This window comes from Doryrhamphus excisus, chromosome 3 (assembly GCF_030265055.1).
Source record: "Doryrhamphus excisus isolate RoL2022-K1 chromosome 3, RoL_Dexc_1.0, whole genome shotgun sequence".
Lineage (NCBI taxonomy): Eukaryota > Metazoa > Chordata > Actinopteri > Syngnathiformes > Syngnathidae > Doryrhamphus > Doryrhamphus excisus.
The window spans coordinates 12,628,938-12,639,738 of NC_080468.1; the positions used below are offsets into that span (position 1 = coordinate 12,628,938).

Below are 10,801 nucleotides of genomic sequence, written 5' to 3' on the forward strand. Positions count from 1 at the left end.
GTTGTTTTCTGGCAAAATTGAGATGAACCTTAATGTTTTTTGTTCATCAGCGGTCATTGGTCTTGGAACTCTGCCGTTCAGGCTGTTTTTGCCTAGTGTCTTTCTTATGGTGGAGTCACAAACACTGACCTTAACTGAGGCAAGTGAGGCCTCCAGTTCTTTAGATGTTGTTGTGGGGTCTTTTGTGACCTATTGGATGAGTCGTCGCTGCGCTCTTGGGGTCATTTTGGTTGGCCGGCCACTCCCTGGGAAGGTTCACCACTGTTCCATGTTTTTGCCATTTGTGGTTGATGGCTCTCACTGTGGTGTGCTGGAGTCCCTACGCTTTAGAAATGTTTTTATAACATTTATAATTATTTATTTAATAATAAAAAGTGTCATTTAAAAACTGTATTTTTTGATATCATTAATATATTAATATGAACTTGGGGTTGATGAGGGTAACATGCTAATGTTAGCATGTTTACACTTAACATGAAAATATTTTTTATGGGTTCTGTTCATGAAAATGGCTGAAGTGCACCTATGTTAACATTTGCCCACAACAACTAGCATGATAACGCTAAGTATAGTCTCATAAAAATGGTTTTTAAAAATGCTATGCTAATGTTAGCATGCTAGCACTAACACCTAACACAATAGCGCTTCATGTTTATGGAAGTTTTTACTCATGAAAACTCGTGAAAAATGTTACCACGCTAATTTTATCCAATAAAAAATACAAATAAAAAACGGTTTATTGCATCTACATATAATTCTACTATTTCTTTAACAGTTCAATCAAAAGCAAAATGTATATTTTCAATGCACACAAGACACTTTAATGTACATCTATTTACAATTCTCCCATTACATTCCACTCTTATATACAGCTACATAAGGGCAAAAAGGCCAAAAGAAAATTGATGGGCGAATGGGGGCGGGGAGGGTAGAGTGGGGAGGTGTGCTAAAAAAAAAAAAAAAAAAGCTAAAAGTGGGCACAGCAATAATCATAATAAACAAAACCTTCCCTCAGTCCTGCAGTACATTTGGAGCTATGTGTAAAGTACTAGGTAGAAATACCAATACCATGTACATGTGGCCCTGGAGGTTCCGTATGAGTTCCATTCATCAGAAATGTTGAATGGGCCTGCCGGTTTCTTACATCGGTATGGTATGGGAAGGGAATAAATTGTATATTAGTAAATATTAAGTATGTGTGTTGGCTATACTAATTACAGTATGTATGTGAGGTGCACATGTGGTGGACAACACAGTGTGACATTTTGCCCAAATATGTCAAAAAAACATTGGACGTACAAAGTGTGCTTGAAAATCAGCGCAAACGCATTTTTTTTTTTTTTTTTGCATCTAGAGCGGCTTACACAATATATTCTTCTTCAGCACACTGCGCTGTAACTAGCTCTTAAGTGAGTTTCACGGACCAAAAGATAGGGAGCGCCTATGTATTACGTAACCAGAACGCCAGGACCACCGGTACACAGCAGCAGTTTCTGACACACAGCAAAAAAATGCTGTGATGAAATGACACTTAAAAATAAAAAAAATTACTGGGAAAACAAATTGTATATGCAGTACATTCCCCAAAAGGCAACCTTACTTTAAAAAAAAAAAAAAAAAAAAAGTAACTACAGTTCATGAGGACACAACAGACAACTATGAGTAGCGGATTGGGATCAGCTTGACGTTGACATTAAACCCACATGCAGCTGAACAGAAAGTGAATTATAGCAGCTGCTTTTTTCTGGTTGTGGTGCATATTTACATTCACATGCGAGGACTTCCTCCTGAGCAAACGTTTACAAGATGTAGGTACTCGTGCCAGCATTAATCGATGATTTCAGACATAATTCTCGATGGGAAAAAGCCTTTCAGTACACAAGCGCTGTTGTGGGGATAATGTCAAGTCTGACAACCACACTAAAATGTTCTAATGCACTGGTTCAGAGGTTTTTATACAAGCCCTGAGTCTCTTTGAAAATAATACAACTAAAAACAGACACCTTGTTTGTTTTTTTTTAACTTTGTGTTGCCTTGTCTTTCATCTGGTCTCTAGTGTCTTTCCCTCCAAGACCAGCTGGATCTCTTTGGCATCCAGCGTCTCATACGAGAGAAGCGCATCGGCGAGGTTCTTGTGCTCTTTGGCGTGAGACTTCAGTAGGGCTCTTGCTCGCTCGTAAGACTCCTGAGGAATACAAAGGCAATTTAGGCAAAAAGTAGCATGACATTTCAAACTGATGTTTGAAGCACAGACCCTTAATAACACCCTGACTTCCTGCTCCACGGCGGCTTGGGTTTCTGGGCTCTGCTCCGTCATATCAGTGTAGGTCATCACACCCAACTGCGGTCAAATGTGAAGAAAATGAAACACTACTGCAAATATGAAGATCAGCTTATTTTACAAGGTCACCTTTTCGCACATTCCAAACCGAGTCACCATCATCTTAGCGATCTTGGTGGCGCTGTCAAAGTCGCTCGATGCTCCTAGAGAACACCGCCAATTGAGATGCAATCTTCACAGTCGAGCAACTGCATCATTATTGCATTTTATGTGATGGTTTCATTACGTCTTCTGACCTGTTGTGATGTACTCGTTGCCGAATATGATCTCCTCCGCAACACGCCCGCCCATGCTGACGTCCATCTGAGCCAGCAGCTGAGCACGCGTCTCGCTCCAGCGATCGTTCTCCGGCAGCATGGACACCTAATGAGATGTTGTATAGTTCAATGAAGAATATTCATTCATTTTCTACCACTTTTCTTCACGGGGGAACCCGTGGAGCTGGAGCCTATCCCAGCTGTCTTCGGGCGAGAGGCGGGGTACACCCTGGACTGGTTGCCAGCCAATCACAGGGCACATATAGACAAACAACCATTCACACTCACATTCATACCTATGGACAATTTGGAGTCGCTAATTAACCTAGCATGTTTTTTTGGAATGTGGGAGGAAACCGGAGTACCCGGAGAAAACCCACGCATGCACGGGGAGAACATGCAAACTCCATACAGAGATGGCCGAGGGTGGAATTGAACTTGGGTCTCCTTGCTCTGAAGCCTGCACGCTAACCACTGGGTCACTGTGCAGCCGACTTATAACTTATTTTCATTCATTCATTCATTCATTTTCTACCGCTTATCCTCACAAGGATCGCAGGGGGTGCTGGAGCCTATCCCAGCTGTCTTCGGAGTGAGAGGCGGGGTACACCCCGGACTGGTGGCCAGCCACTCACAGGGCACATATAGACAAACAACCATTCACACTCACATTTATACCTATGGACAATTTGGAGTCGCCAATTAACCTAGCATGTTTTTGGAATGTATGGGGCGAACATGCAAACTCCACACAGAGATGGCCGAGGGTGGAATTGAACCCTGGTCTCCTAGCTGTGAGGTCTGCGTGCTAACCACTCAATGAAGAATATGGGAATTAAAATATAGAAGGTAAACTTGCATGTCCCAGACTCGGTCCCCGTGGCATGATAGTGGCCTTGTTGATGGGCATGGCGTCTTTGGTGTAATAAGCCACGATGGCGTGGCCCGATTCATGGTATGCCGTGATGATCTTGTTCTTCTTGTCAATTTCAGCACTCCGTCTCTCTGGGCCTTAAAGGATTACAAAAAGAAACAAACTTGGCACATTATCTCATATTGTAAGACGCTATTAATAAAATATGTGAAATTGGTCTCACCCATGAGGATTTTGTCTTTGGCAAACTCCAGCTCCTTCATAGTGACCATGTCTTTGCCATCTACTGCTGCCTTCAGGGCAGCCTGGTTCACCAGATTCTCCAGATCTGCCCCAGAGAAGCCCACCGTTCCCCGTGCAATAATCTTGGCTTCAATGGCTGCAAAAGAAGTAATCATGATCAGAATCGGCGTTGCAAATGTAAGTCAGTGCTTCTGAAAGGCCAGCAGAGAAGGCTTTGCTGGCCCTGATCAAATCAACTTTATTTGTAGACATGCAACACAAAGTGCTTTACAGAATTAAAAACAATTACCACAATTAAAACATTTTTTTTTTACACGTTTGTGTCATTATGCGTCACTGATAAAGTTTTGTCATCAAGCATTAAACCTCCACACTTTGTCGGGCGGACCTTGAAGGCATCACAATTGTGTGCTGTAAATCGCGACTCCGATTCCATTTGACTCTGATTCCCTCAACAAAATATATCCATGTAATCAAGGCAACCAATCGTCCTCTACAATGTAGACCCTTCGTTATTTATTTTTAATTCATTCATTTTCTACTGCTTTTTCCTCACGAGGGTCGTGGGGGGTGCTGGAGCCTATCCCAGCTGTCTTCGGGCGAGAGGCGGGGTACACCCTGGACTGGTGGCCAGCCAATTGCAGGGCACATATAGACAAACAACCATTCACACTCACATTCATACCTATGGACAATTTGGAGTCGCCAATTAACCTAGCATGTTTTTGGAATGTGGGAGGAAACCGGAGTACCCGGAGAAAACCCACGCATGCACGGGGAGAACATGCAAACTCCATACAGAGATGGCCGAGGGTGGAATTTAACCCTGGTCTCCTAGCTGTGAGGTCTGCGCGCTAACCACTCTTCCACCGTGCCACCTATTTATTCATTTATACTAATTTCTATATTTTGTACTGTCATACTGTCTTGCACTGAAAATTGAGCTGCTGCAATTTCATTCTACTATATGTAAAATGACAATAAAGGGCATTCTGATTCTGAGTCTCTGATTCTGACGATATCATTCACTAGTGGCGAGTACCACATAGTAGAGGTCTACACGGAGCGGCTGGCCCCACGGCTGTCCGGACTCCTCGGCTAAAGGGGCGGGGCGGGCTGAAGAAATCTCAAGAATATGTCCACGGCTGTGGCCACGGCTATGGAAAACTAATATAAAAAAATATTGATAGCCTCATTTGTTTCTTGAAAGGTCATCTATATTGTCTTTGTATCATCTTTTTCACACAATTTATACTATCTTGAGCTGAAAAGCGATTATTTAATTTTTGCGCTTGTTCGGCTAGCTGATGGCTGGCCGCTCAAATCTCACCACGGCTGTGGGGCCAAGGAAAAGCACAGCCGTGTAGACCTCTACCACATAGCCATGGGTCCAAAAATCTGTACATTTTTACTATTATGTAGCAATTAATCGCGTTTTACTGCCATTCGCTTGTGGTCCTGCAAATGTACTGGATCTTATGTATGCTACATAAAATTGTGAGCTATATTTGCTGATGCTTATTTCACACCTGGGTCCACCTTAATCTTCTTCAGGTACCAGTTGAGGATTTCTGTGCGTCCCTTTACGTCTGGCTTGGGGACGGTCACCTGCATGTCAAATCGTCCTGGGCGGATCAGGGCGCTGAATGAAATAAGAAGTTAGCTTAAAAGTTGTGCAAGTGTACAACAGTGGTTGATGATTTAGTTCATTAAAGCAGAGCCGGTCTGCTCTTTAAGGTTTCTGTTATGTACTGAATGTACACATACTTATCTAAAGCCTCTGGGAAGTTGGTGGCTCCAATAATGATGACCCCTTCATTTGTTTTGAACCTATTACATAAAAGGGAAATGATTATTATTATTATTTATAGCAAATATATGCAAGTGTGAAGCACAATACCCGTCCATCTCGGCAAGCAGTTGATTGATGGTCTGTCTGGAATAGGGGTGCATGGGGGACTCGATCCTTTTCCCACCCACGCTGTCCAGTTCATCGATGAAGATCACACAAGGAGCATTAGCCTTAGCTTCCCCTGGAACAAATCGACAACAATCACAGCGGAGTAACATTTTAAAGAAGCATCTTGGGGGAACGTTGGAAGCAGACATACTAAAAAGGTTCCTGATGCGGCTGGCTCCGACTCCGACAAACATCTCATCGAACTCCGAGCCGGAGGCGTAGTAAAACGGAACGTCGGCTTCTCCTGCCACCGCTCTGGCCAACAGGGTCTTACCGGTCCCTGGAGGGCCCACCAGAAGCACACCTAGACCAATGATCAAACATATAGTCACCATTCTAAAGTCAATGGAAACAGGATGAGCAAAAGGCCCAACCTTTCGGCAGTTTCCCTCCCAGGGCCGTGAACTTCTGGGGGTTTTTCAGGAACTCCACCACATCCTGCAGCTCATTCTTTGCTTCCTCCACGCCCTTGACGTGCTCAAATGTCACATTTTTCAAGTGGACGGGATCCACGGAGGAGTCCAGGCCTGTTGTGGTTCGGAACCGCACTGTCAAAAACGGTAAGATTAAAGTTCGAAATCACTCGGCATGATATGTTGTGACAGAGCAGTACGGTACATGCAGGGCTAGCTTAAGTTGACATTTATTATGGGTACATGGGTTTAAAAGACATAAGAAGTCTTTACCCCATGGGTCTCAAACACGCGGCCTACGGGCCACTAGTTTGAGGCCCCCGCCTTGATATGAAAGTTTAATGTTAGTGCGGCCCGCGCAAGTTTGATATGGATGCTGTATGGTATCATGTACCCAGAAAAAAATTATTACGTTTGATTAATGTTCATGTTAAAGGTTAAATAACTGTTAATAGTTATCCTCCCTATCTGTGTGGAAGTGGTAAGTTTTTGGCTATTTAAGTTTAAAGGAAATAACTTGAAGGCTACCGCTAGCTCTCTAGTTTGCGAGTTAGCATGTGTCTCAAGACCCTGCAGTTGCGCAATATGTTGTAAATTTAAAAAAAAAGTATAAATGTGACTATAGTGGTGTTTTGTCATGTCTACAGGGCTCTAATAATGCTTTGTTCATTTTAATCTGAAAAAAATAATTTGTCTACCCACCAACTATATGTGGTTTCTTAAGTTTTTATTATTATTATTATTATTATATTTATTTATTTATTTATTTATTTATTTATTTATTTATTTATTTATTTATTTATTTATTACTGATTTATTATCGATTTTCTTTACTCTTGATTTGTTTAATTATTTTTCATTTTATTTTGTGTAGAAAAATAAAAAGTAAGATATTTGAGAACAGTGGAATGTTTTATCAGAGCTTTTCTTGTAGAAAATCGGAACCAAAGCAAAGTTTATTCATTTTTCTGTTTTAAATAAATGCATTTTTTTTTTTGGAAAACCTGATACGGCCCAGTCTCACCCAGACCCTAGCTCCAGTGGCCCCCCCAAGTAAATTAAGTTTGAGACCTCTGCTTTACCCGATAAGAAGGGTGTCTTAGAGATGCCGTAGAGCCCCACGAGAAGCAACACCAGCAGAATGAGACGATTCCTTCTCTGGGAGTCTGCACAGTTGCATGCAAAAAGAGGTCAGCGTCAATGACAATTCCTGCCTGCCTGTAAAGGAAGCGAATGCATCGGCTGCGGCTTGCCTTGTGTTCGTTGCGTCAGAGTCTGGGCTTTAAGAAAACCCTCAGCGAAGCCTCTGTTAAAAGCATCATGCTGCCCATCGGGGATGCTCCCGCTTTTCGTTCGAGTGTCAAGACCTTCCATATCCATGCCCTTGTCACGTGCCAGAAAGCCCTACAAGAAGAGAGGATTCACACAGCTCGAATACATATTCACATTAACTGGATCTTCATGGGAATTTATGGTATAGGGCAACGAATATTATTCCCAAATCCCAGTCACTCACACTGAAGGACATGTTACCTTCATGAAAGACGGAGTAAAACCTTCATATTCTGCCGGGCGCTCGTAGGCCGACTGCTGTCTTTTGGTTCTGCTCCTCAAGGTTTTAAAACCTCTGCGCTGGATCCACACTATCAAAGTAATACATGCAAGTATGTTAAGACGTTTCTTGACATGGACTAAACCAGGGGTGTCCAAAGTGTGGCCAGCAGCACTTTCTAAAAATATTTAAACAAGACCCCCCCCCAAAAACAGTTGTAATCTAACAAGAAAAACCTGTAATTTTGTTGAAAATAATATTTAATTTTAGGAAAAAACAATAGCATAAAGTGGTAATATTAAAGAAAAATAACACATTTTTTAAATCAAGTCCTGATACACACAAAACAACAAATAAAGAGACTGTGGAAGAAGAATAAAGTCAAAATTATAAGAAAATTTACAAGAAAAAAGTTGAAATAGTAGCTGTATTAATAGTTGGAGAAAAAAAACAGCACACATAGAAAAAAAAATCCTTCAATTTTAAGAGAATAAAATAAAAACATTAAGAAATAAAAGTTGTATTCTAATGACGAAAAAAATGCAATTGTTTCTGCTATTTGATATATACACATAAATATATTATTAACAAAACTTATTTTAGAAAAAAATTTTACAAAATTTTTTTTTTACAAAAAAAGTTTAGTAGCATAGAGTTGAAATATTATAGAAAAAATATTATATATATTTAATATAAATATATATTTATTTTAATATTACAAAAACAAAACAAAAAGCTGTAATTTATGGAAATATAGGTTGAGGTTTAGGGATTAAAAAAAAAAGAAAAAGTATGAAGATTATTTAAGAAGAAAGCTTTAAAAAGCCAGCACAAACGGAAAAGAAAGAGCAAAAGAACACGCTTTTTCACCTGCATCACCAATATTTTTCTTCAAATCGACATCTTAGCATATCTAAAATATCAAAAAGTGCCCTTGCATCCTTGTATTTTGCAGTAAAAGGTTTGAAAACGCACCCACAGATTTCTGTTCGTCTCAAAAAAAAACGTCACAACATAACATGAGCCCATTTCCTTCACCTGAACAGTGGTGCAGCTCCGTGCAGATAGAACGAAGAGGAGACGGGTTCTGCCTGGAAAAAACGGGGGCTGACACTTGACTGGAGAAGCCTGGCAACAGAGTGGGTGCTTGTTACCAAGACAGTCAATGTTTTTTAAACAATAAAACTAAAATAGTACGAGAAAATGGGTGTGGTGGACTGCACTCAAATAGAATTGTACTTGGAAAACTATGTTTGCCCTTTCTTGTTTTGTTTTTTTGCCATTCTCTTGCATCAGGACCATTTATACAACCACCACAGACAAGATTTCACTCACCATGCTTGTTAAGGAAAAAGGAGTGTGTGGAAAGGTGGGACGTTCTCCAGATCGTCTGAGTACCAGTCGCTATCGGGGGTGGTGGTTCTTGTGAATTCAAACGTGGTAACAGGTTCGACTCCAGCTCCTTCAGCTGATGGACACCCAAATCTGACAGGCCGAGCTCCCGTAGATTCCACAGGAGCTGTACATGTTGTTTTAATGACAAATTAGCAGCAAGAAATGAGGGAATGATGCAGATACAAAATCAGAATCATTACCTCTGGGTTATGTAGCTCCGACTGAGAGGCGTGCTCGCTGGGTAGTCTTGATTTACTGATGGTACTGCTGCTTCCAACCGAGTTCTTCAGAGTATGGAGCACATTAAGGAGGTGACTCAGGGGAACTGTCACCTGCAATGTAAAGGGTGAGTACCATTTTGTCACCATTCAAGACAACACGTATATGGCTACGGTTATGTTTGACGTCATACATTTATTGTAATACTGTTTGTGCTTATAATGAAACAAGATTAACAGAAATAATTGAAATATAAGAGTTCCTTATTAGCCAACAGTCGGTTGTCAAATGTGCTCACGCAATGTTAGCCAGCTGTCAGCTAACGACACGCAAGTCCGTCACGTCTCTTTTAGAAACACTGACGCCAAAATAATATCAGAAAATTCCCACCTAACCCTAGTGCTCTTTGGCATGCAGATATACGATGTTTGATGAATTTAAAAAAAGAACAACTCCAAATACTCAAATGAGTACAAAAGCAAATGTGAAGGTTAGCTAGCTAGCTAGCTATGATGTAAGGGTTATACTAGTGACAAATACGACAGTGTTAGCGTTAGCTTGACAAAACAATCAAATGTTACATATATTCTTACCTGTGGTTGAATGTTCGTTGACAGAGAAAGCATTTTTAAGCTTACAGGGACAGTAAATACATACAAATTGTCTAAATCTATAGACGTAATGGTCGTGACTGTCTCTTTAACTTTCTTTTACCTCCCCGGACTGGATTGACCGGCGACCGGGCATATAACTTGATAAAATGCATCATCGCCACCTATCGGACTGGAGTGGTACATACTAGTAGTTTAGCAGGGAAAAAACTGTCTCGCTAAGACAATTGTATTAAAGCACTATGAACATTAACGTGTTTTATTATTTATTATTATATTTTTGTATATTTTCTAATATGTCGATCCTATACGAGAATAAAGTCGTACACAAAATCACACATTTACGTACAAGAAAAAGTGAAAACATTCATTTGAAAAAAATAATATTACAACAATAAAATCACACATGTATGAGAATGAAGTTATGATATTCCAAAAATATTCATACATTTACAAGAATTAAGTCCTAATATTAGGAGAATAAAGTATGTTTACAAGAAAAAAAGTTGGAAATTTACGAGAATAAAGTAAAAAAATAAAAAGAAAATAAAGGTGGACATTTATGAAAATAATCTTGTAAATTTATGAAGAAAAAGGTCCTAAATTTACAGGAAAAATATTGTGCATTTGCAAAAAAGATCATGGATTTATTAAAATAATTTTTTTAAGAGAAAAAAGTCAGACATGTATCTAAAAAAGTTGTAATATTACAAGAATAAAGTTGTACATTTATGAGAATAATGTTGTAATATCATACATTTTTGGAGAAAAAAATGTACATTAAAAGTCTAACATGACAATAAAGTAGTACATTTACAAGAATGGAGTTGTTAATTTAAAAAAAAAGTACATTTACCAAAAAAAGTTATGAATTCATTTGAAAAGAGTAAGAATAAAATCATACATTTACAAGAATGAAGTCAGAATATGAGAATT

General features: G+C 39.8%; 1 protein-coding gene across 1 annotated transcript; it reads right to left on the reverse strand.

The window, feature by feature from the left end:
• Positions 1-722: 722 nt before the first annotated feature.
• Positions 723-9,990, reverse strand: yme1l1b (YME1-like 1b). The gene is made up of 18 exons (XM_058066952.1): positions 9,848-9,990; positions 9,236-9,367; positions 8,976-9,159; positions 8,679-8,768; positions 7,622-7,731; positions 7,342-7,492; positions 7,171-7,254; positions 6,050-6,223; positions 5,827-5,979; positions 5,616-5,748; positions 5,483-5,545; positions 5,245-5,357; positions 3,696-3,851; positions 3,458-3,609; positions 2,578-2,704; positions 2,411-2,484; positions 2,255-2,341; positions 723-2,185 (listed from the first exon to the last, which is right to left on the reverse strand). The coding sequence occupies exons 1-18, from the start codon at positions 9,878-9,880 to the stop codon at positions 2,042-2,044; spliced, it is 2,160 nt and encodes a 719-aa protein (XP_057922935.1). The 5' UTR covers positions 9,881-9,990; the 3' UTR covers positions 723-2,041.
• Between the last annotated feature and the right edge of the window lie 811 nt (positions 9,991-10,801).